General features: G+C 37.0%; 1 protein-coding gene across 1 annotated transcript in view; it reads left to right on the top strand.

Moving 5' to 3' along the window:
* Positions 1-27,629, top strand: part of KIAA0825 (KIAA0825 ortholog) — a 429,492-nt gene that overhangs the window by 111,290 nt on the left and 290,573 nt on the right. Inside the window, exons 6-7 of the mRNA XM_010831930.1 lie at positions 15,798-15,959; positions 24,920-25,014. Of these exons, the coding sequence (XP_010830232.1) occupies positions 15,798-15,959; positions 24,920-25,014 (257 nt within the window). The remainder of the gene's footprint in view (positions 1-15,797; positions 15,960-24,919; positions 25,015-27,629) is intronic.

Here is a 27,629-nt window from a genome sequence, read left to right as displayed (position 1 = left end):
TTTTTAATATGCTGTCTCAGCTGGTCATAACTTTCCTCCCAAGGAGTAAGCATCTTTTAATTTCATGGCTGCAGTCACCATCTGCAGCAATCTTGGAGCCCAGAAAAATAAAGTCTGATACTGTTTCCCCATCTATTTGCCATGAAGTGATGGGACCAGATGCCATGATCTTAGTTTTCTCAATGTTGAGCTTTAAGCCAACTTTTTCACTCTCCTCTTTCACTTTCATCAAGAGGCTCTTTAGTTCTTCTTCACTTTCTGCCATAAGGATGGTGTCATCTGCATATCTGAGGTTATTGATATTTCTCCCGGCAGTCTTGATTCCAGCTTATGCTTCCTCCAGCCCAGCATTTCTCATGATGTACTCTGCATAGAAATTAAATAAGCAGGGTGACAATATACAGCCTTGACATACTCCTTTTCCTATTTGGAACCAGTCTGTTGTTTCATGTCCAGTTCTAACTGTTGCTTCCTGATCTGCATATAGTTTTCTGAAGAGGCAGGTCAGGTGGTCTGGTATTCCCATCTCTCTCAGAATTTTCCACAGTTTATTGTGATCCGCACAGTCCTATTTTGATTAATAAAGATGTGTTTAAGCCTGCTGCTGCTGCTGCTGCTAAGTTGCTTCAGTCGTGTCCAACTCTGTGCAACCCCATAGATGGCAGCCCATCAGGCTCCCCCGTCCCTGGGATTCTCCAGGCAAGAACACTGGAGTGGGTTGCCATTTCCTTCTCCAATGCATGAAAGTGAAAAGTGAAAGTGAAGTCGCTCAGTCGTGTCCGACCCTCAGTGACCCCATGGACTGCAGCCCACCAGGCTCCTCCGTCCATGGGATTTTCCAGGCAAGGGTACTGGAGTGGGGTGCCATTGCCTTCTCCTGTCTTTAAGCCTAGTTATACTGATTTAAAATTCACAGTCTGAACCCACAATTACTTTTGTACCAACCCAGTATTTTTGCCTTCAAGTGCCTTTGAAACTGACAGGACACATCTCTGTACTCAATAGAGCACAGGTTCTTCTGTTTTGGTGCAGAAAGAATTGCACAAGAGGCAGAGAGATAGGTAAGGAAAAGAGTTGATTAATATAGCACGCTTGTGAGAGAGATACAAGCCAGTGGGCAAGGGAGTGGCTCACGAAGAACGTAGTAGGTTACAGTTTTATAATCAAAGGTTAAGTGGGCAGGGGAAAAATCACCTTTTCCCTCATTCTTGAGTAAACATGTTTCCATCATCAGTTCCTCCTCCCCATTGAGTGGGGGAGTTTTCTTGTCCTTATCTGGTCAAATTGGGACTGTCATTGCACAATGGAAATGAGCGAAAAGGCAGTGACATATACTAAAATATGGTAGATCATCTTGGGTTTCAGTGTATAGTCGCCTTCCCCTATATTTTTGTTTTTAGTGTGCACAGAGAAGCATGTCCTAAGAATTATTAACTTACCGATCTTACTGGGCAGGATGGGGGTCTCAGTCCACCATTGTTTTATTGTTTTGGGGGCATGTCTCAATGCTTGTATGGTTTTATTGCTAAGCAAACATGCTTGGCTTTTGTGGTGAAGTTAACCTGCTTTCTAGAGTGATCTTTAACAAACAGGCATCTCCCATACTTTCTCCTGTACTTCTGATCCCTTAATGGAATTAACTATTTAATCACCTACCTTGTTCCTATACTCTGTCCGTATCACCTTCAAATATAGGAGGTAAAAACGACTAACCCACAAAACATGAGAGGAAGAAAGCTTTCCATGGATTAAATTAATCACCAAGTAATTTGTGTAAAACTTTAAGTATATGAAAAATTCAGAGAGGGGAGATTTTAGTGTAGAAAGAGCAAGTTAGAAACATTATTTGGACTTGAGTTTGGCCTCAAAGGGTATGTAGACCTTGTGCAGGCAGAAATAAAGGGAAAGTACTTCCCTTGAACTTCAGATCGCAGAAGCCGTAGAGGTTTACTGTGGCTTGTTGGAGACCCTGCAGATACCTGTGATTCGCACCCAGGAACTAGTCTGTATGTTACTGGTGAAGGCATTAGCCAGGACTCTGAACCTGCTGGTGTTCTTTCCTCCACTCCTCATCTCTGCTTCTTATGCAGAAAGGGAGAGGTTGTGACTAAAGGAGTATGTGGTAATTCACACAGTAGAAGAAAAAGCTTAACAATTAAATGTCTGGAAGGACAGAAACTGGAGGATTTCTGGAGGCCTGAGCAAATGGAACTTAGCTTTCAAGCTGTCTTGGTTTCTCCCCATGTGATGACTTCATTCTTGGACCAGTCCCTCTCCACAAAGTAGGTGACCCCTGGTAGCTTTTTCCTTACATCCTAAAAACTCCCCTGGTCCTTCTGTTCAAAATATCTCAGCGAAGGCCTCTGAATAGCCAAGGGACCAGCTTGTTACTAGAAGAGGGAATAAGGTGCTGGGCAGACAAAAAAGTGAAGATATCCAATAAATGGATGACTAGAGGGCCATTTTCTTTCAGCTTATATGTATGAATTTTGGTGAGAGTTTATCCTGAAGCAAAGCCTTATACATGGAAAACAGGATGGCTAGGTGGGAGTACAAAAAAAGAAAGAGAAGCTACAGAGCAAGTGTTCTCAGAGTGTGGTTTCTAAATCAGCAGCAGCATCACCTGGAGTGTGTGAAAAATAGAAATTCTTGGGCTCCACCCTAGACTCACTGAATCAGAAGCTTTGGGGGCAGCTCACCAACCTGTGTGTTAACAACTGTCCAGATAATTCTGTTGCCTGCTATAGACTGATCCTAACATAACAAGCCCATTTAAAAAGTTACTTACGAGCTTTGTGATCTTGAGCAATTTATTTAACATCTTTATACTTTCAAGGTAGGTGCTAATGTTGGGGCTTTCCTCACAGAGTTTAGAGGATTAGCACAAGTACAAGAATGTGTATAACAGTATCTGGCACAAAATGAACATTATTTAATTTTTTCTATTATCATTGTTAGAACTTGATGTTTGAAAGAAAGATACATATAAAAGGTGATTTCCAGTTCTGGGAAAAGTACGAATTATCTCTTACTGATGGATCAAATTGTCTATATTATTCTTACATTGATCTTACAGAGTCAAGCTGTTCAGAGGAATCACCTCCTGATTTCCATAGTATCGATACTTTATTTTTCAGTTGAAAATCAGTGTTATTGCTGTTTTTCTTAAAGAATACTTTCACATTGTCCTTCACTGATAAATAATTTACCTTTACTGAGCCTCTTTCCTGATGATAGTTTCTGTGATGATTAGAAATAACATATGTAAGGCTTTTTACTATATATTATGTGTTTGGTGAATGTGTTGTTGTCTAGTCACTAAGTCACGTCCTATTCTTTTGTGAACCCGTGGACTGTAGGCCCACCAGCCTCCTCTGTCTATGAGATTTCCCAGTCAAGAATACTGGAGTGAGTTGCCATTCCCTTCTCCAGGGGATTTTCCCAACTCAGGGATCAAACCAGGTCTCTTGGCAGGCAGATTCTTTGACCACTGAGCCACCTGGGAAGCCCTCAGTAATATATACATATCTATATACATATATATACATATATATGTATATAACTGAGTATATATATTCTTTTTCATCTTCTTTTCCATTATAAGCTATTACACGGTATCAAATATAGTTCCCTGTGCTATATAATAGGCCCTTGTTGTTTATCTGTTTCATATATAGTACTGTGTGTCTGTTAATCCCAAACTTATGCCCCCGTGTTCCCTTTCAGTCACCATAAGTTTGTTTTCTACATCTCTGAGTCTGTTTCTGTTTTGTAAATAAGTTCCCTTGTCTCATTGTTTTAGATTCCGCATATAAGTGATATCATATGATATTTGTCTTTCTCTGATTTACTTAGTATGATAAGCTCTATGGCATTGTATCACTCTTTTTGTGACTGAGTAATATTCCATTGTATAAATGTACCACATCTTCTTTATCCATTTGTTTGTCAGATATTTAGATTGCTTCCATGTCTTGGATATTGTAAATAGTGTTGCTACGAACATTGGAGTGCGTGTAGTTTTTCAAATTAATATTTTTGTCTCTTCTGAATATATGCCCCGGAAGTGGGATTACTGGTAACTCAGTTTTGCTTTTTAGGGAAGTTCCATACTGTTCTATGTAGTAGCTGTATACCAATTTACATTCCCACCAACAGTATAGAAGAATTCCCTTTTCTCTACATCCTCTCCAGCATTTATTATTTGTAGACTTGTTGATGTCTTTCTTCTTACTCTTATCTTCCTTTCTGTACATCACAACCCAGGCACCAGTAGTACTGGACCCAATGCAATGCAAGATGAGTTCTAAAATATTGTGTTTGTGAAAATGAAAGTGTTGGTCGTTCAATCGTGTCCAACTCTTTGCAACCCCACATACTGTAACCTGCCAGGCTTCTCTGTCCATGGAATTCTCCAGGCAAGAATACTGGAGTGGATAGTCATTCCCTTCTACAGGGGATCTTCCCGACCCAGTTATCAAACCCCAGTCTACCGCATTGCAGGCAGATTCTTACCATCTGAGCCACCAGGGAAGTTTTTTTTTTATTATAATATAAAAATCAAAGACATCTAGTATTTATATATGCAAAGAAAAGCCAAGTTCGGTTTAATTTTTCATGTATTTTTTATTTACCTTTTTTCAATCATAAATATTTTCCTGAAATAAATTAGAACAACAGAGCCCAGCATTGGTCATTTATATCAAAATAGGTTGACAGTAAACTCCTGATAATGTCTTCAATTAATTTTTTATCCATGGAATTTTCTCAACTCAGAGGGTTTTTTTTTTTCCCCGTATATATTGAACCTAATGCCTTTTTTCCTACCTGAACTTAAATTGTTGAAGAGAGGTGAATTTACTCTGAAGAGACAGGAGTGGCCGAAGGAGCTGATGGTGACTGGTGTGAAGCCTAGCCCTGGCTCGTCACCCCTAGCCTGCTTTCTGATGCCACTGTCTGCCTCTCGTGTCTCATCACCCGTGGTATATGGCACATGGTTGCCTCTTGCGTTATAGGCACAAGGCAAATCTCTGTTGAGTTGGCAAGTGAAACCCACTTAAAGATTTTTTTTTTTTTTGTGGCTTGTAGGCCTTTCGAGGGAAGATAGTATAAAAGATGATATCTTCCCAAGGGTCCCCAAAGTCATATTTAAAGTTTGAAGGAAATATGACTTTGCCTTTATGGCTGGATAACTATTCCTTAGGTGAGGAAGGCAGCTAATGAGGTAAAATAACTATAGAATTTGCTCAATGAGGAGCTATCACACCTGGTAAATGGCTTCCCTAAGTCCAAGGCCTCCCCTCCTCTCTGTTTTAGAATAATGAGCTCGTGAATACCGCTTGCCAGGTGGGTACAAGATACTATTATCACCACAGCTATCTCTTTTCATATTCATTTTAACATATCTTCACAAGTATTATAATTTTCCTACCTGATAAAGAACTGTTAAGAGAATCTTACTCTTTATTTTTTTAATAGTATAAAAGAGGAAAAGTGTTCAATCCCTTTCGAAAGGTTATGATTCAATTAGAATTATATTAGGAAGCATATACTCAGGTATCTCAAATCCCTCTTTTTGATAATGGCATTATTTTATTCTAAGGCTAAATTTTTAGAATTCATTTTTTAACATGTTAATTACAAACTGATAATGTAATATCTCTATCATGGCATATCTTTAAAAAAATGAAATACTGATTCTCAGATACAACCTTAGACTATAGTAAAAATGAATTGTTAACTTCAAGATTTTTCTATAGGTTAATTTTTGGTCATGATAATAGAAAGTAACACCTATGATAAGAGATATAATTAACTCTACCAAAATTTGAGACTGAGAAAAGGATATTAAGAAGATATTTCATGAATAATGTCCCATTAGCATACAGTACTTAAAATTTAAACCTTATTTCATTACACTAGAGATGTCTTTTTATTAAGATGCTCTTTAAGAGGGTCAGCATATCTGTGTATTTATAACTGGGAGTTAAACCAGCATAAAGCAAAAGTCAGCTGGGAAAATACTCAGAGATTTGTCCTGGGTACATTTCTCAATTTTGGCTGAATTCAAATGTAAGCCATTCTTTGATTGGCATCTTCAAATAACAGTGGCTACATCAGGAGTCAGATACTCTCTCTCTCATGTTCTCAGTCAGGTAAACAAAATAACAAAGAGAGAAAATAGGAGAGGGACAGGAGTATTGTACCCAAGTATCTACCCTTGGCAAATGGATGAGAAGTCTGATCCCTTGTTGTTGTAATACTGACAGCTGCTGCCAGAGAAGATGGGATGGTGTGTGGGAGAATTTTGTTATCATTTAGCAGTACATTTAGGTAGCACCCAGTGGAGCCGGTGTTGGCCCCAAAATCATAAAAGGGTAATAATAGAAGCAGATTCTTTTTAGTTTCTCACTGACCCAGAAGAATAGCTTCAAGATGACTTTATCTCCACCCGTTTCAGCCAGTGGTATGTGAAGCAAGAAGATATTTGCTACGTGCACCCTGCCAAAGGGAATAGCAAATCTCCAAGTCACATGGGGGCTGAGGGTGGGTTGTGAGCATTTATTCTCTCCATAGGTATACTTGTCTTAGACCATAATTACCAATCCTCTCAGTGGGTGCAAAATTAAGCATAACAACTCTCTTGGCCTAAAACAGAAAGAAGATACAGAAAATGCAGCTATGGTCTGCACTGCTAGTATTATACTAGCAATTCAGTCTTTTCTAATCGAGTGACTTGGTCATCATGTCCCACTATCAAAGCAGTGGCCACTTAGTACTAATCTGTGTGTTTATGTAAGTTCATGAGCAGCAAGAGGGTTAGTTATTACTCCTCAGTTTATTTTCTCACCATACCCAGGGCCTATGTCTTAGTGGGCAGAGTAGTCTCTAAATCTTTCAAGACCTTTTATCATACGGAATGAATGATGAGATTATGAAGTAGAACCCATTCTTCTTGCAAGGGGAAGTAGAAATTTCTAGAAGATATTATAATACAAGTCTCCTCAGTGAGAGGAAGATCTTGAGACCTGCTCATCCGACTTCTGCTCAAGTCAGGTAAACCAAGGCAGAGGGCCTTAACAGGTTATCAATGAGAACGAAAGGCTTCAGTGGATCTGGGAAGCTCTTAGAATTACATGCAAGGCATTGTTTCTGTGAACATAGGTGCATAGCTTTTGAGGTTCTAAAAAAGATGATGACCACACACACAGAAACAAAACCAATGTTTTCAAGGGTTGACACAGCTAAGCAGCAGTGGAAGGTCTTAGAGTGGATCTAAGATCCACTAAGTAGATCTAAAATCTAAGATCTTAGAGTGAACCATTAAACTTTATAAATGTTCAAGCTTAGAGATGGAGCCTATTAAATAACAGTGATATTTAAAGTAGTTTACAGGTCTTTGATATAATGCTTATGATTGTTTCTCCCGAAGATATTAATATTAAAATTGATGTATTTTATTAAATATGACTGTTAAAATTGGCATTTAATGGTTAATGTTAAATTCATTTACTATTAGTATTTTACTAAAGAAGTTTTTTTATGGCCAGGGAAAAAAGTCAAATAAAATAAGTTAAGAGCAGTTGGTATTGTCTCTGACACTTAACCAGTGTTTCTCATTTTGAAGTCATTCTTCACAGTAGACACTATGATAAATAATGAGAATGCAATATAAGGGGAAAAATGTCTGCCTTTCAGATTAAAGTTTGAGGAGACAATGCCCAAACTAATAATTATAAATGATATAGCAAGTGCTGAAATAAAGGTACGTGCAGTGAAATAGGGAGGATCATAGAAAACAGGCAACTCAGCTGGCCTAGAACCCGAGGCCAGGCTTCTCAGAGGAGGTGGTCATAACGTCACACATTTATACAGCCCTTACTAGCTCTCAGGAACTGCTCTTGTATTTATTCAGTTAAACCTTGTACGCTGGTGAAGCATAAAGATATTAAGGAATTTGTGGAAAGTTAGTAGGGAGCAGGGTCAGGATTTGAATTCAGGCCCTCAGGTCTCACAATTCACTGTTAACTGCTATGCTACCTCTTACGCTTCTTGTAGTGGCGCTGGAAGTAGCAGCATGCCGCGTAATAAAACGTGGAGGGGACTTCCTGGCGGTCCAGTGGTTAAGACTTTGCCTTCCGAAGCAGGGGGTGTGAGTTTGACCCCCGGTTGGGAAACTAACCCATGCCTCATGGCTTAAAAAACCAAAACATCAGATGAAAACGATAACAAATTCAATAAAGACTTTACAAATCATCTGCATCAAAAAAAAGTAAAAAAGAGATGGGGGAACAAACAAAAATAGGGAAAGAGCTAAAGAGAGGGGGAGCCCAACCTTCATCTTCGAAGAGTTTGAACATTTCCTGAATTCAGATTCAGTTAGCTTTTTGAGGCTCCGCATTTCCCATAGTTCTGTTTTCATCCTCTCACCATGCAGAAAAGGGGTCCTGAAGTTTATGTGCGGGGTATCTCATTGTCCACATATCCAGATGTTCATGTATCCCTTGGGTCTGGTTGCACTTTAACTCAACTTCAGAGTTATTCACTTCCTCCTGTTAGTCCTCCATTCACTCAGTTTATTTTAAAGTTTTATTTTTACCCTATCCGTTTTGGGTGGTACATATAGAAACTTCGTCAAAAGAGATAAGGTATTGAATTCCGTTTTGAAAAGTAAGGTAGAAATATTCTTTGTCTCTGCCTCAAGTGCCTCCCTAGCCATATAGATGTGGGAAATACATAAAGTTATGAAAATAATGCTGTGGGAAGAGCGAGAGGGAACAGCTTTGATTTCTTCGTGGTGAGTGTGACAAAAAGCCATGCCTGCAGGTCCTCCATGATTTCCGTCTACTAACCAGGCTCCCATAACAATGAAGGGATATAGGGTTTACATCCGGTTTCTTTCCCTGCTGTGTGGCTCTTTGGAACAGGTGCTCAGAGAGGCACAGGGCTCCTTCTGGCCGCTGGAACACTAGAGTGGTCTCTGCAGCCCCGCCTGCTCTCAGGAAGTGACTTGGGTACTGGGAAGGTACTGCTTGTTATTTGTTCCTAAGCAGTGTCTGCTGACTCCTTATTGCAATATTGTTAAAAAGTTCTCTTTACTGGAACAAATATCTTCCATTTGGATTATGTCATGAATTTCATCCGGCAAAATGAGACTTTCAATAGCTTTTGTGTGTCGCCTCTTTTTTTAACATCGCTTGTCTGGTGGCACCAAGAATATTTCCTTGCTGAAAATGGATCCATTTACAGTCAATAATAGGGTGGCTAGTGTTCGTTTTTCTTGGGAAAACGAAAATGTGCACCTTTTATCCTATTATACTGATCCACCAGCTTCAGATTATCTGATTTTGCTAGCTTCTCATTTTCTCCTGTATCTTAATGCTATCATTAACAAGAATTCTGTTGCTAATGGTTTTGGAAAATAATATGTGTACTTTCAGCTGCACCCCACATTTTTATGGTCTGTCTGATTTAGCTGGACTTTGATATTTATTCCAAAAGCTGCTTTGTTGCAGATCAAATGTGAGGAGCTTTAATGTCCTAGATTTATTTTCAGTGTCCTTATTTTTGCTACAAGATAATGGAGTTAATATTTTAACTATTAGTTACTGGGTGAATAGCACTTCTAAGTATATAATTTATAGTATATATCCTCTGAGTGATATATCTATATGTGTGTGTGTGTGAAGTGAAGTGAAAAGAAGTCGCTCAGTTGTGTCCGACTCTTTGCAACTCCATGGACTGTAGCCTACGAGGCTTCTCCATCTATGGGAATTTTCCGGGCAAGATACTGGAGTGGGTTGCCATTTCCTTCTCTAGGCGATCTTCCCGACCCAGTGATTGAACCCAGGTCTCTCACATTATAGGCAGACGCTTTACTGTCTGAGCCACCAGGGAAGTCCGTGTGTGTGTCTGTATGTATGTGTATATAAGGGGCTTCCCTGGTGGCTCAGTGGTTAAGAATGTGCCTGCAATGCAGGAGACCTGGGTTCTATCCCTGGGTCAGGAAGATCCCCTGGAGGAGGGCATGGCAACCCACTCCGATATTCTTGCCTAGAGAATCCCATGGACAGAAGAGCCTGGCAGGCTGCAGTCTATGGGGTCGTACAGAGTCGAACACGACTGAATCGACTAAGCAGCAACAGCATGTGTATATAAATATAAATAGAAGAGAGAGATTTTCTATTTTTAAAAACAAAAGATCTATGAATATCTGTGAATTTTTTAATGATAGAGTATTTTCTAAAGTATAATTTTACTTTTTAAACACAAAAAAATGTGTCTTAGTCTGTTGTATCACTATGCTTTATAAAGTTTCCACTTCATCATTGTTTTTATATCCTTTTGCACACATTTTCTATTTTAGAAATAACTTTGAAATCTATTTTGTCAAAATACTGACAAGAATGTATATATAATACTGTAATCATTTGTCTCTTGACTTACATATTTATTGTTTTGATGGGATTAAGTATGAAATCTTTTTGTCTTTTATTTTGTTTTTGTTAGCTATTTCTAGGGATTGCATACTTTTTTTTTTTTTAACTAGTATTTTTGAGTGTCTACCTTGTGCTGGATTCTTCAGGTACTATAGTGAATAAACTGGACATAGTCTCTGAACTCAAGGAAATCATTTTACATTTCTGATGAGTGTGCCTAAAGAACTCTAATTATTCTTTAGGTATTTTTTGAGGACAAGTTCTTCTTTTGCCCAGGGAAAATGTATAGATACATAATAATTCATTTACCTTAGCAATTCCCAACAGACATTCCATATTTCTTCCAGAAATGAAAAAAAAAATCTTAAATAAATTTTGTGACCTTGGAAAATGGGGAGTTTTTTTTTTAAGTCATTGATGTTTTATATATGTAAATATATGTTTTATATATATATAAGAGCACCTCTTTAGTTGACTTGCTAAGACTAAAATCCAAGTTTTCTAATGCCTAGAGAGTGCTTTTCAACCACGAAGGTTTTTAATTAGATCCCTCAGGTAGTAGTCTCAAACTTTTCTGTGCAGAAAACTCACCTGGGGCATTTGCTTAAAAGAGATCTGGAGATGACCTAGGAATTTGCACTTTTAATAAAACACACGGTCCTGGACCACTGTGTCCTATGACAGCCATGGATGGACTTCAGGTGGTCCTGTTCAGCCCTGAAGCTATGACTACATGATTTTTTTTTTTTTTTCAATAAGAGAGTCTAGAAGAATTTTGAAGACTTTCATTAGTTTCTCAGAAAATCCTGAAAAATAACAAGATGCTATATGGCATTGTCGACTCAATGGATGTGAGTCTGAGCAAACTCTGGGAGATAGTGAAGGACAGGGAAGCCCAGTGTGCTGTAGTCCATGGGGTTGCAAAGAGTCAGACGCCACTGAGCAACCCAAACAGCAACAGCAATTGGGAGCAAGAGTTTATGAGTGGAAAAAGTAGCAATAAGAACCCCCAAGGAAAGGCCTAAAATGGGGGAAACACTACACAGCAGCTGTAGATACTCAAGTGGGATTGTAAACCAGACCCCAGAACAATGTCCCCTCAGCTGCTGTTTGAGAAAATCTTAGAAGTTGACTGACATGTTGGTGAACTGGTGTTCATTGGTCAAAAAAGCTAGAGAAACATTAAATCTTTAACATTTTTAATTTATTATAGAACTGCATAGACTTTAGTATACTAATTTGCACTGTGAATAACTTTTATTTTATATTTTTTTTGGCTATGCTCTGTGGCTTGTGAAATCTTAGTTCCCCTAGATCAGGGATTATTGAACCCAGGCCCCTAGCAGTTAAAGAGAGCAGAGTCCTAACCACTGTACCAGGGAATTCCTTGTGAATCACTTTAGAGAATATTTCAGTTCAGTTCAGTCGCTCAGTCGTGTCTGACTCTTTGCGACCCCCAGCATGCCAGGCCTCCCTGTCTATCACCAACTCGGGGAGTTCACTCAAACTCACGTCCATCTAGTCGGTGATGCCATCCAGCCATCTCATCCTCTGTCATCCCCTTTTCCTCCTGCCCTCAATCCCTCCCAGCATCAGATTCTTTTCCAATGAGTCAGCTCTTCGCATGAGGTGGCCAAAGTACTGGAGTTTCCACTTTAGCATCATTCCTTCCAAAGAACACCCAGGGCTGATCTCCTTCAGAATGGAGTGGTTGGATCTCCTTGCAGTCCAAGGGACTCTCAAGAGTCTTCTCCAACACCACAGTTCAAAAGCATCAATTCTTTGGTGCTCAGCTTTCTTCACAGTCCAACTCTCACATCCATACATGACTACTGGAAAAACCATAGCCTTGACTAGCCGGACCTTTATTGGCAAAGTAATGTCTCTGCTTTTCAGTATGCTATCTAGGTTGGTCATAACTTTCGTTCCAAGGAGTAAGCATCTTTTAATTTCATGGCTGCAGTCACCATCTGCAGTGATTTTAGTATGTAGTAATTCCTGAATCTATCTGATCATAGAACCCTTTTCTAATGGTTACATCTTTGAGAAATGCCTTTAACAAAGGGAAAAACACTAGTCGCTGAGTGCAGCACAGAAATAAGTAACTGTCTTCAAAACCTTGTCATGAAGAAAAGTTTAAAATGTGTCCTTAATATTCTAAATGATAGATAGAATTTATATTTTAGAAAAAAATTAGTAAAATATATAGGGGGAAAATGCCCTCAGTTATATGGTTATTTTTATTTTTTACATGAACTTATTCATTGTTAGTTGATAGTGAATTTAATGCTGTCTTGCTCTAAAGTGAAAATTTAGTTTTTTTCTTTATATTTTCTTAGGATTTAGGAGAAATTTGTATTTCCTAAGAATCATAGAGCTCATTCTATAATAAAACAATAATCCTTATTTCATACATTTTATAACTATAATTGGTGGCCAGCTAAACATAGTTGCCTGTGTGTAAACATTTATGTCCCAGATTTCTTGAAGTAAGACAGTTCTACAGTGATAAAACAGAAAAACCAAATAGGTAAAGACCAGATCAGCTTAAAGGGAGAAAGCAAACTCCTGGATTGATTGCATCCAGATAAGGTTTTATGGAGAGGTGATTTGGAGGAGAAGAGCAAATTGAAACTTGAAAGAAAGAAAAGGAGATTAATTCAGTGAAGGCAAAAGCAGAAGGAACTCCTGCTGGGGAAAACCCCATCCTAGCGTGGTTAACAGAGAAACATAGATATGCGTGGGCAGATAGAAATCATGAACTGAGGTGTGATGATTAAAACAGTGTTGTTAGATACTGTGGGGAAGAATCAGCTTCAGCATCAGTCCTTCCAGTGAATATACAGGATTGATTTCCTTTAGGATTGACTGGTTTGATCTCCTTGCAGTCCCAAGGACTCTCAAGAGTCTTCTCCAACACCACAGTTCGAAAGCATCGATTCTTCGGTGCTCAGCCTTCTTTATTGTTGTCTAAATCAGAAAACTAACAGTTATGCAATAAATAACATTAGGTTTTAGACCTTACTCAGTTCAGTTCAATTCAGTCACTCAGTCGTGTCCGACTCTTTGAGACCCCATGGATGTAATTCTTTGGCGCTCAGCTTTATAGTCCAACTCTCACATCTATACATGACTACCAGAAAAACCATAGCTTTGACCAGATGGACCTCTGTTGGCGAAGTAATGTCTCTGCTTTTTAATACGCTGTCTAGGTTGGTCATAACTTTTCTTTCAAGGAGCAAGTGTCTTTTGATTTCATGGCTGCAATCACCATCTGCAGCGATTTTAGAGCACCCCAAAATAAAGTCTCTCACTGTTTCCCCATCTATTTGCCATGAAGTGATGGGAATGGGTGCTGTGATCTTAGTTCTCTGAGTTTTAAGGTAACTTTTTCACTCTCCTCATTCATTTTCATGAACAGGCTCTTTAGTTTTTCTTCGCTTTCTGCCATAACTGTGGTGTCATCTGCATGTGAGAGGTTACTGATATTTCTCCTGGCAGTCTTGAATCCACCTTGTGCTTCATCCAGCCCAGTGTTTCGCATAATGTTCTCTGCATAGAAGTTAAATAAGCAGTGTGACAATGTACAGCCTTGACGTACTCCTTTCCCAATTTGGAACCAGTCTGTTGTTCCATGTCCAGTTCTAACTGTTGCTTCTTGACCTGCATACAGATTTCTCAGGAAGCAGGTCAGGTGGTCTGGTATTCCCATCTCTTGAAGAATTTCCCACAGTTTGTGGTGATCCACACAGTCAAAGGCTTTGGCATAGTCAATAAACAGAAATAGATGTTTTTCTGAAACTTTTTTGCCTTTTCAATGATCCAACAGATGTTGGCAATTCAATCTCTGGTTCCTATGCCTTTTCTAAATCCAACTTAAACATCTGGAGGCTCACGGTGCACATACCGTTAAAGCTTGGCTTGAAGAACTTTGAGTATTACTTGGCTAGCGTGTGAGATGAGTGCAATTGTGCGGTAGTTTGAGCATTCTTTGGCATTGTCTTTCTTTGGGATTAGAATGAAAACTGACCTTTTCCAGTCCTATGGCCACTGCTGAGTTTTCCAAATTTGTTGGCATATTGAGTGCAGCACTTCACAGCATCATCTTTTAGGATTTGAAAGAGCTCAACTGGAATTCCATCACCTCCGCTAGCTTTGTTCATAGCGATGCTTCCTAAGGCTCACTTGACTTCCCAATCTAAGATGTCTGGTCTAGATGAGTGATCATACCATCATGGTTATCTGGGTCATGAAGATCTTTTTTGTATAGTTCTTCTGTGTATTCTTGCCACCTCTTCTTAATATCTTCTGCTTCTGTTAGGTCCATACCATTTCTGTCCTTTATTGTTCCCATCATTGCATGAAATGTTCCCTTGGTATCTCTAATTTTCTTGAAGAGATCTCTAGTCTTTCCCATTCTATTGTTTTCCTCTATTTCTTTGCATTGATCAGTTAGGAAAGCTTTCTTATCTCTCCTTGCTATTCTTTGAAACTCTGCATTCAAATGGGTATTTCTTTCCTTTTCTCCTTTGCCTTTCACTTGTCTTTTTTCAGCTATTTGTAAGGCCTCCTCAGACCACCATTTTGCCTTTTTGCATTTCTTTTTTTGGGGGATGGTCTTGATCACTGCCTCTTGTACTATGTCATGAACTATGAATCCACAGTTCTTCATGCACTCTGTCTATTAGATCTAATCCCTTGAATCTATTTGTCACTTCTACTATATAATTGTAAGGGATTTGATTTAGGTCATACCTGAATGGATGGTCTATTGGCTTTCCCTACTTTCTTCAAAGGTCTTCCTTACTCAGATTTCACCAAATTACCCTAATAATGTTCTTTATAATAAGATAAAATACTGATCATGTATTGATTTCAGTTGTCATATCTTTTTAGACTCCTTTTGACTAGAACATTTCCTAGTCTTTGTGTTTCCTAACATGACACTTTTGAGGAATACGTCAGCTTTTTGGTAGAAAATCCCTCAGTTTACTTTTATCTTATACTTCCTTGTGACTAGATTCAAATTATGCCATACCTTAAAAAAAAAGAAAAAAAGAATTGTATAAGATATGATTTTGCAACAGCAAATCACATTTCCTATTAATAACTCTGCATCATTTAACATAATTACTTAATTGTCATGTTTGCATCAAACAATACACTTATCTCTAGCTTCCCAGCGGGGGAGGGGAATGATTCTCCTAGGAGATTTTATCTGTATTTACTAAAGAAAAAACTTGATTTAATCATTAAGGATCTTGTTAATTTTGATGGCTTAAGGAGTCATAGATTGTTCTAATATTGAATGAGAAAACATATAACATGTTCAATATTTTTGATCTACTATTTTTACAGTTACTCCTGAATACCCACAGAAAGGAAGAAACTTCTTCCTCTCCTTAGATGAACTCAAGTTCTTATCACAGCTAGTAAAATCATTTTTGAAGTTGGAAAAAAGTGTCCAGGAGTTGTTTGAAGAAATGTTCTTATGGCTCCGGATACCCAGGAATACTTCAGGTAAAATGCTCTTCTGCATATCTATAATTCTCTCTGTTTTTGCCTCCTGCTAATTGAATCTATACCATTACCTGAAAAAACATATATATGTGGTAGAATTTACAATAAATATTAAGTATAAAGCACACTGTGGAATTACATTTTTATCCTTTGTATGTTGTCAATGGATTAAGAAATTCATTGAGTAGTTTGAATTAAAAAATCATTGTAAGTAATTCTTGGATCATTATCTTTAACTAAAATTAGATCAACATTTTTTTTAAACTCAAAGAAACACAACCTGGCCTATGGAAAGAACAAGCACACTGGATGATCTAGTAGTACCTTTTTTTGTTGCCTGATGACCTTGAGCAAAATATTAGTTTCCTTAGACCACCATTTTGTCATCTTTAAAATGATAGTATAGGACTAAATCAAGTTTCTCTTTATTTTCTTTCAGAATTTGGTACTTTAGATTCCAATATACTATGTAGAATTTTGAGAATTTAATGATTTAATGAATGTAAAATATTTAAGGGAATGTCTAGCATATCATAAGCAGTAAATATGAGTTGTTACCATTGTAATTATAATTATACAGTAAGTTATTTTTAGTTAGTCTTAACAAAATTCTTTTTTAAAAAACTGCTATGTGTGTTCGAATACTATTTGTAACATTAAAGGTAGAATTCAGAGGCACAATGGGTTAAGGCACATTTTCTGTTTTCATATCTGTATTTATAAAGATTTTCATACATATCGGAGTGAGTTATCCAAAGTTCTCTTTTACATAATGCACCATGTTATTTTAAGGAGAATAAATGTAAATAGTGGCTGCATTTGCAAAACAAAGTGAGGGAAGCAAGTGATTAACAATTAATCTACAAATTGCAAAACCAACTTCCAAACCTGATTTCTTAGTGAAGAATTACATTTAGTTTAATGTATTTCTTTGTTTACCTAGCCTAGGTAGATAATGTTAGAAAAGTTATAGAACTGGAGTTTACTTTATATTAAGCATAGCTTACTGGCCTTCTGTGTTTCAGGTTAAGCTTAAATAGCACTATTAAATCATAAAATAAATAATGTAGATCATTTTTTCCCCCAAATTTGGTTGTAGTTTGAAAAAAAATATAGAATATAGATTTCTGAATCTGACAAAAATCAAATGAGAAAAATAATGAAAACATAGAATAGATATGAAAATTAAAAGAATGAAAGGTTAGATTTATTAGGAGGTAATGTGAGCCCTAAGGATCTAGAGGATTCTTAGATCTAGAGGATCTAAGGGGATCTTCTAGATGGAACTGACCAGATCAAAGAGAGATCTGAATAGAGAAATATGACGTTCTGATTTTTATTGACTTGTTGGTGCCACAAGCAGCTGGCACTTGGTGTGGTGCACATCCATCATGCCTGGCCAGATTTGGCATCTCTCATCCACATCTCTTGTAGATCTTTTCTGAGGTGTGGTTTAAGAAACAGGGTGAACTCCAAAGTATCTAGATCCCTATCCATTTTGATTCATCTTATATTAGTCTTAGGCAAGGCCCTTGAAATAACTCAGTTCTGAGAACTTTATTCTTCTTAAGGGAAGCATAAATTCAAACCTAAAATTGTATAGTAGAGGTATTGTAAAGATATAAAACTTAAATAGCCAACAATTGAAGCAAAGATTTGACATATACTGATTTCAGGAAAGGAAAATAAGAAAAAGCTGGTTCAACAGCACTGGATTGAGATCAAGCAGTGTTGAGACTTGCAAATGCTGTGCATGAGAGCAATAATTAGGTTCATTGAATAAAATTAACAGAGAAAATATATAATTATTCCACAATATACTGAGTGAGTGAGTGAAAGTTTCCCAGTTGTGTCCGACTCTTTGTGACTCCATGGATTGTAGCCCACCAGGCTCCTCTGTCCATGGAATTCTCCAGGCAAAAAAACTGGAGTGAGTTGCCATGCCCTCCTCCAGGGGATTTTCCTGACCCAGGGATCAAACCTGTATCTCCTGCATTTCAGGCAGATTCTTTACCGTCTGAGCCACCAGGGAAGTCTTACCCCAAATTTGTCATCACCTAAACAGCTTGGCAGATAAAAGAAACTTCAGTATCATTTTAATAATACGTATTATAGGAAGACATTTGTGTGTTACCAAACATAGTACATGGAAGGAAATTTGAAGAACGACTATAAGAAATGTCTAAGTATTAGAACATCTTGTTATGAAATATGTGTTCTTCATTCATATATTTTTGTAACAAAGCCAAGATTTAATCTAACATAACTTCATGTAAATGACTTCCTGAAAAGAATATCTTGAGGGAAATCTTTAAGAAAAAATTTAAATCTTTTATTCAGTGTAGCCACATTAATCAATTCTTATCAAAAGACTTGGCTTCTTCAATCCCAAAGGAAACGATTTTTGAACGATTAAAAAAAACAGATGAATCTTAGGTTATCCTGATAGTTAATGCTTTGCTTAGAAAACTTGTGTGGGAGAGAAGGTGGTTCAGATCAAGTCATTTGGTTTTTGTGTATTTATTTTGATTGGAGCATATTTTGCTAATAAAGATCTTGGAAGGAGTTGCCTACTATGTCTATGTAACCAAAACAATATGATGAAAAACAAGGTTTTTTTATTCCTTGTCCAGATGTTTTAAAAATATCCAGGTGTTTAACATCACACAGAGAAAATATAAAGATGATTAACCAAATGTTTTACTCTTTTACTTTGATGTTTACTACTATATTGTATATTTAGCCAAATTGGCAGTGCTTTTAGGAATTTGAATTTGACATGATAGATTTTTGTAGAGACACAAGACATATTTTCTGAGAATGAAAGGATATTTAGTTATGATATTTACTTGCTTTTGTTTGGTCATGATTCTATGGTTTTCTCTTTTGGTCATTTCAGAAAAATGATATGATATTATTTGACTGCTGTGGTATCTTACTGTATTTCTTTTAGGTCATCTTATCTTATGGCGTGGCCTCAGGTTTAATTTATGGAGCGCTTCGAATACTCCTTCAGAATAAAGCTGCTCTTCGGGCAGTTCCTCAAATTTTCCAAAGGTGGCATCTGAGATTTATCTAAACCAGGAGGTTTCTTGGCCCTCATTTTTTCTTTAGCCCCAGCAATGACAAAGAGCAATGGCTGCTTCAATTGGATGTAAGAAGAACACTTAGGGTTTGTCTCAGAAGAATCAAAGATTTCAGATCTTCTGAAAGATTGTTTGTACTCTTAGGGGGTCTTAAGAGGGGTCAAATGGCTTCTAAGAGTTCCTTAGCTAGATGGTTACGGGCTTGTATTAGGGAGGCGTATGTAGTTAAGGTAAAGAGGCTCCTAGGGTTTGTAAAGCTCATTACACTAGGACTTTAGCTGTTTCTTGGGCAGAGAGGTCGAAGGCTTCCACATTGGAAATTTGCAAGGTGGCCACCTGGGCTTCTCTTCATACTTTTCATAGTATTATCTCTTGGATGTAGTCTCTTCTACAGATTCAGCTTTTGGTGGGAGGTTGCTTGTGAGCCAGAAAAGAACAGTGAAGAAAAGAAAGACTCGTAGTTCCCACTCAGAGCTGCCAACAAGGCAAGTTGCTTTGTAGTGCGCACAATGGGAGCCTATGAAGACCAATTTGGGTGTGAAAGTGGATGTCACAGAGAAGCACTGCCAACCTCTACTCTCCATGAAAGAAAGCAGCAGTGTGGATGCTAACCAGAAGTGTAAAATGAACCACAGCGAACTCCGTAGGGAGAGGCTGTTCTGCAGCTGGCATCCCTGTGACCCTCTGCACTCTACTGAGGGCCTTTATCTGGGCATGTTCTTAAAGAAACCACTGTTGATTGCATGCAAATAACTATGCTTTAAAACGATGAGCCAAAAAGGGGGTACCTTTTCTAGACAATGTTAATAAGTGTATAGCTTGTCCAATATTAATTTTAGATAGGTGAAATAATTTGTTAAATGTTCAAAGAGCTCATAACATTTGACAGTGTCAAATTTTGAAATTGACCATTTTGAATTCCAAACAAAAATAAAAATGCCACAATCTGTTAAAATCGTGAGATATCCTACTAGTCTAGATTCAGTGTTACTAATCCTGCCTTAAAATAATCCTTTTGGCTTCTCTGTATACGATTAAATTTTTAAAAATCTTTTTAATTGGGAGGGGAGAAGATTATGCTATATAGGTTATCATATTTGCTCAATAATTCTTTTTCTATCTTACTATAGAATTGCTCACCAGCAAAAGAAGTCTTGGGAAGCTTATCTTATTTTTTAATTCATTTTGAAAATAGGCAGATGGTTTTTATAAACATCAAAGCCCATTACTTTGAGTGAATAAACATAATGTATTTGGAAATGAAATGATAAATACAAGCTAATTAAACTTTTTCATGTTTTAAACTATAGCTATACAATGACAAATAGTTATTTCCAAGAGTAGATCTGCAAAACTTGTACTTTGAATTAATGTTATTTTTCCAGGGTAAATATCTTTTACATCAGTTGTTTTTATGATCTATCTGTAGAAAAGTAAAGTAGCATTAAGAATCCAAGTGTTACCTCTTTATGTCATTGACAACTTGATCTTTATCATTTTTTCTTTTTTAAAAAATATTTTTTGAATAATAGTCCAGGCATACAGTAAAAGTTTTAAGCAAGTTAAATAATATATGGTTAAAATGAAGACTTTTTCCAATTCACTTGCAAAATCACACAAATCTTGTCATACTCTACAGAGATCCTTTTTTATTAACAATTATGTAGAAACACCTCATATTCAGAAAAACAGCTGAATGGTTTTCTATTGCTGTATGTACCACAATCACCTCCACCTTGTTTTTTTCCTCTTCATTTTGCTTCCACAAACAATGATGTGGCAAATTTCTTTGACCTATGTCTTGTGTGTCCTCATGTATATCTGGACAGTAATTTTCTAAAGTGGAATTGCCAAGTAAAAAGCACTGATCATAGATAGGATGAAAAGACAAGACATAAACTGAGAAAAATATTTGCAAAATACACATCTGATAAAGGTCATGTATCCAAAATATACAAAGAACTCTTAAAATTCAACAGGACAACAAAAAACTCAGTTTAAAAATGAGCAAAAGATCTGGGGAGCTCACCAAAGAAGATACACAGATGGCAAATAAGCATATGAAAAGATGCTCAGCATCATATGTCATCAGAGAAATGCAAATTGAAACAATGAGATACCATTATGCTCCTACTAGAGTGGACAAAACCCAGAACACTAACACCACCAAATTCTAGCAAGGATGTGAAGCAACAGGAACTCTCATTCATTGCTAATAGGAATGTAAAATAGTATATTCTGGATGGTATTGATGTATCTTATAAAGCTAAACATTGTCTTGAAAGTGAAGTCGCTCAGTCGTGTCCAGCTCTTTGTACACAATCTAATAATCACACCCCTAAGTATTTATGCAAATGAGTTGAAAACTTATGTCCACACAAAACCCAGCACATACATGTTTATAACAGTTTTATTCTTAATTACCAAAAATTGGAAGCAGCTAAGTTGTCCTTCAGTATAATGGATAAACTATGGTATGTCAATACATTGGAATATTATTCAGTGATTTTTTTTTTAAAGAGGTATCAAGCCACACAGAAACATGGAGAACTTAAATGCAACCTAAATGTGTGTTGCTAAGTGAAAGGACCTAATTTGAAAAGCCTACATACTATACGATTCCAACTATAAGACAACCTGGTAAGCGAAAGTATAGAGACAGTAAAAGATCAGTGGTTGCTAGGGAGAATACAGAGAGGAGAGGAGAGGCATTGTAGGTGGGGCACAGGTGATTTTCAGAGCAGTGGAATTAATATGTGTGATACTAATGGTGGATGCATGACATTGTGCATTTGGCAAAACCATAGACCTGCACAACACAAAAAAATGATCCCTAATGTAAATTATGGGCAAACTTAAAAAATTATTTAGCTAATAATAATCTATCAGTATTGGTTCATCGAAAAAGCCAGAGAGTTCCAGAAAAACATCTATTTCTGCTTTATTGACTATGCTAAAGCCTTTGACTGTGTGGATCACAATAAACTGTGGAAAATTCTGAAAGAGATGGGAATACCAGACCACCTGACCTGCCTCTAGAGAAACCTATATGCACGTCAGGAAACAACAGTTAGAACTGGACATGGAACAACAGACTGGTTCCAAACAGGAAAAGGAGTGTGGCAAGGCTGTATATTGTCACCCTGCTTATTTAACTTCTATGCAGAGTACATCGTGAGAAACGCTGGGCTGGAGGAAGCACAAGCTGGAATCAAGATTGCAGGGAGAAATATCAGTAACCTCAGATATGCAGATGACACCACCCTTATGGCAGAAAGTGAAGAGGAAGTAAAAAGCCTCTTGATGAAAGTGAAAGAGGAGAGTGAAAAAGTTGGTTTAAAGCTCAACATTGAGAAAACGAAGATCATGGCATCTGGTCCCATCACTTCATGGCAAATAGATGGGGAAATAGTGGCTGACTTTATTTTTCTGGGCTCCAAGATTTCTGCAGATGGTGACTGCAGCCATGAAATTAAAAGACGCTTACTCCTTGGGAGGAAAGTTATGACAAGCCGAGACAGCATATTAAAAAGCAGAGACATTACTTTGCCCACAAAGATCCATCTAGTCAAGGCTATGGTTTTTCCAGTGGTCATGTATGGATGTGAGAGTTGGACTATAATGAAAGCTGAGCACCAAAGAATTGATGCTTTTGAACTGTGGTGTTGGAGAAGACTCTTGAGGGTCCCTTGGACTGCAAGGAGATCCACCCAGTCCATCCTAAAGGAGATCAGTCCTGGGTGTTCATTGGAAGGACTGATGTTGAAGCTGAAACTCCAATATTTTGGCCACTTGATGTGAAGAGTTGACTCATTTGAAAAGACCCTGATGCTGGGAAAGATTGAGCGTAGGAGGAGAAGGGGTCGACGGAGGGCGATATGGCTGGATGGCATCACCGACCTGATGGACATGGGTTTGGGTGGACTCCGGGAGTTGGTGGTGGACAGGGAGGCCTGGCATGCTGTGGTTCATAGGGTCATGAGGAGTCGGACACGACTGAGCGACTGAACTGAACTGAACTGATTGGTTAATCAGTTGTAACAAATATCCCACCCCAAATTAAGATGTTAATAGTAGGGGAAAATGAAGGCAGAGCTAGAGGAAGTATATGGGAACCTTGCACTTTCTGCTCAAATTTTCTAGAAAACTAAAACTGCTCAAAAAGCTAAAGTCTATTAATTTTTTAAAAAAGTGTGTGCATTGAGAGATAATTCTGAGCCAGTTTGTCATATCTATTTCAACTAACAGTATTTTTGTTACACAGAATTGTTTTACATCTTCTCTGTCCTTCTGAAAAACCTCTACCTTGTATCTTTTGGAAAAAAATTCCATATTTTCTTTAATAACCTTATAGTTTCATTTTTCTTTTTTTAAAAATCTGCTTAATCTGGATTTTATTTCAGCATTGAAATTGACCCTTATTAATGACACTATCTTCTGCAAAAATGTAATAAAACGTAAGCCACAGAAAGCATTTTAGGTTAAATGGTATAACACTGATGTAAAACCTCATCTATGTTGTGATGTGTGTTGAGAAATGAAGCAGAATTCCTCAAGTGCAGTGCATGGCTCCTTAAGGACCATGAATGTGTTTTACAAGAGGGCTTGGGAATCTCCAATAGCATGTGAGTTTGTGTACACGCACACAGTCATATTGTGCATTTTGGATCAAGTGTTCTGTCACTTTAATAAAGTTCTCAGAAGTGTTCACAAATCCAAAATGATTTAGAAACACTAGACTTGAGAGAAACTTTTCCTCAGAATAAACTGACAAAATTTCTCAAAAGGATGTTATCAACTACCAGATGGAATATTTACCTCTTAAGAGAATGTTTCTGTGAATTGTATTACTTAGGAATCATTCATAATTAAGCTTATAGACCCATATTTAGAAAAACCAAACAAAAAACCCCACATATTTTCTTCATGACTGTGCTTTTCAGGAGGAGCCCTACTTGATAAGAATCACTAATATTTGGAAATTTGTTTGCCCTGGACATAAGGAGAAAGTGCCTCTTAAGATGATTAAAATAAAAGAATAATTAATCATCGTGTACCATTCATCATCATATATCAAGTCTAAGTGAAACCAAAAGAAAATTGCTAAGTCATTTCATATCAAATTAAACTATAATTGCTAGAACCATAATAGAAAATGGAAATACTTCTTTTGGGCATATTTATTCATTACATTTTGGTATATTTTTTTTTCCCATGGAAAGAATTTTTTAATTCTAAAAAATGAAAGCTGAGGAAGTATTTCCATTTTTTTTAGTTTCCATTTTAGAAGCTAGAGATCATTTCTTATCCATCTCAGTGTTTGTGTTTTTCCAATAAATTATTGATAAATTCATTAAGAGTATAACTTTTCTTGATATTCTGGTGTTTATCCACATGTTTTTGTTCTCTTGCTTCCAAATAAGAAATATTAATGTGTTAAGGAAGACCACTAGCTTTTAAAGCAGTACTTTGGAATTTAACATTTTAAATGAACAAGGAAATTAATATTTAGTTTGTACTCAATTTATCCTACATTATTAACATGAAAATGAATTAATTATAAAAGGATATGATTTTTACAGATTATATATACCTGCATGTACATCAAATATGAATATAAATAGCATATAAATTCCATCAAGTTGTATGTATAGAAGAGGACTCTGTATTTTGATTCTGTCATTATCATAATGGAGATATCACACTACATGTTTTGGACTGTGTTCTTTGTATCTTGATGTGTGTGTGTGTGTGTGTGTGTGTATGTACTGTGGATAGAGCTTTTCTATGTAATTAGTAACTTTAACCTACTGATCACAATGGTTTGTTTTTCTTAACGTACGTTTGTGTGTTTGTTTCCTTTTTATTGCACAGGAATTTTGGAGACATCCAATAGAGAAGTTGTAATAGAGAAGCCTAGAACAAATGAGACCAGTATTACTTCAGAGCAACTGCTACCAGTAACAGGGGTAAGTGAAGAAAAATTAGTGGTGGTTTCTTATGCATATGCAGTAACATTCTCGTTTTCCTGTGACTCCATTATGAATCAGAACATCTTGATTTTTACCCTTTGCCACTAAAAAAAATTGGCTTACAAATTTTGATGAAAATTGAATTTAGTGGGAACACTGCTCTGTTGCACGGTATGTTCCATGGAAGCAGTAGGGAACTGGTGGTGAAGAGATCTTTGTTCTTATCCCAGCTCAGGGACTACCCCTTGAGAATTTGGACTGTAGACAGTTGTTGAAAAGTGACAAAGTGGTAATTGAAAAGGGAAGGAACAAGGAGAGAATAGTTTGAACTGGCCTCTTATTTTAGTGTGCTCCACGGGTCCCTGTTTTTTCTCAGATCCATCACCACTCTTCCTCTATTCCGTTCTGTATTTTAGAGAAAAACATCCTCCGGGTGTTCTTGCTTTCTGGACCTGGGAAGGTTTGGCCAATGAAAAGCACTGAGGGGAGACTGGAAGGTAGATGTTGGAGAAAATCAAGGGATTTCTTCCGCTCGCTCTGTGTTGGGGAACATGTCCAAGAGTAGCTATGGCTCCTTCTCCTCCTCCATGCTTCTCCCCACATACAGTCCTGTCTCTGGTTTCTGGTCCACAGGGCAAGTCGGCCTCTTTCACTCCTTGTGACATTGTGGGATCTTTAGTGGCAGCATGTAGAATCTTCTAGTGGTGACATGCAAACTTTAAGTTGCATCATGTGGCATCTAGTTCCCTTACCAGGGATCGAACCTGGGCTCCTTGCATTGGGAGCATGGAGTCTTAGCCACTGGACCACCAGGGAAGTCCCTATACATCGTGTTTTAATATAAAATCAGAGTAGATATTAAGAAATTAGCATTAGGTAGTAGAAGAAAGGGATTCAATGGGGAGCTCCTTGGCACACAGAACAGAAAACCATATTATTTCCTCTTCTTTCTTGGATCAACTAATAAATGTTCTGCATTCTAACTGGAATGTCTATGATTCCAAACATCAGATGGGAAGAGTAGGAGTAAGCCGATGATGTCTTATGTAAATAAATAGACTTCTAGGAGGAGACTTGAGTAGTAAATGTTTTCAGTTTTTTTTTTTTAAGAGCAGCTGTTAATGTTCTTGCTTTTCCATATTTTGAACAGATACCTTCAAAGGTATTAAAATCACATATAAATGACTGTGGACGAAGGTAATCATTATGGCACACACACCACCCACAAAGTCACTGTGACCATGATAATTAATGGCAATTTTCCCCATAACATATTTCCTTGAGTGCATGAATAAATGATTTTAATGAATAGACATTACCTGGTGGGGGAACAAAAAAGCAGAGTTTTATTGTCGTGGTTAATTTTTATGAAGGTAGGTTCCTTTTCATATTTCTATCATAAACGTGTCTCAAGAAAATACCTATATGGCATAGGACTACACGCATGGCACTTGCAAAGTTTCACTTAGGAGAAAAGAAACTATATGAGCTGAGTAGATTAAATGGTTGATTCATTTTATGTAATAAAAAGATGAGAGGTATATCTTTAAGCAGGCCATATGACGCTAAAGGTCCAAATAAACTTTAGAAAGGATATGAGAATTACATCTTAATTATAGGCTTAATGAGGAGAGCCACTTTTTCTGATTAGGGAGTTAGGGAATCATAGAATTTTAGCTCCAGAAGATAAATCACCTTTATTTGTTCTGCATATACAAAAAGCATTAGATTAATGCTTAGTGAGAATTTTGTATACAAGAAAATTAAGCTAATGATCATAATCTCAGTAATTTTAGACTGAAAGGAACTATAGAAATCACTCAATTCAGCTCTTTTATTTTTCCAACAAAAAACTTGAAATCCAGAAAAATAAATAATTCAGTTAGAAATATCAAGCCTAGAGTCTTCTGAAGTTGGGGGTAGGTAAATTATTGCTATTAGCAAGATCACACTAAAGAAGGAAAAGTTTAGTACTAAGCATAGATTCAGCCTACTATCCATAATGTATTTACACTTTAGAGTATATTAGAGGGCTTGAGGGATATATCCATTTGTAAATATATTGCCACATGAGCCAAAGACCAAAAAAAACCCAAAAATAACACCGGCCTCCACGCCAGCCTTCCTGCTGTCCACATACAGAGCAATGCAAATTATTTTAATTCCTCATTTTCTGGAACAAAAGTAGTGATGCTTACCACTTTATGGGTGGAGAAACAAAATAAAACTCTACAGCAATAAAAATCTAGAAACATGCAGCGGTATATTTTCTCCAAGAAATTTATTTCTTATTGCTATTTTTTTGGCTTGTCTGGATTTCTGACAGTGAAAAAGAAATAAAAGATTGAATATTAAATGCTGTCTTATGTTGCAATACTTGTTAACAATAAACTATAAAAAAGACTATAAAAATCTAATTTAGACTTTATTAAATATATTGAATTTAAAGGTTGCTTTACGTGATAAATAGTAAGTAGAACTTTCAGCTCTCATAAAGATGGTTTTATTGAACTATATTTAAGAGATTAAATTTTGAAAAAAAAGTTTTTGATTAAATCCACTGATGAATTAAATTGAAATGTCAGTATATTACTGTGTATAAAGAATGCACA

Source organism: Bison bison, unplaced genomic scaffold, assembly GCF_000754665.1.
Source record: "Bison bison bison isolate TAMUID 2011002044 unplaced genomic scaffold, Bison_UMD1.0 scf7180017864533, whole genome shotgun sequence".
Taxonomy (NCBI): Eukaryota; Metazoa; Chordata; class Mammalia; order Artiodactyla; family Bovidae; genus Bison; species Bison bison.
The sequence above is the reverse complement of the archived record's forward strand: the minus strand, read 5'-3'. Positions and strand labels throughout refer to the sequence as shown.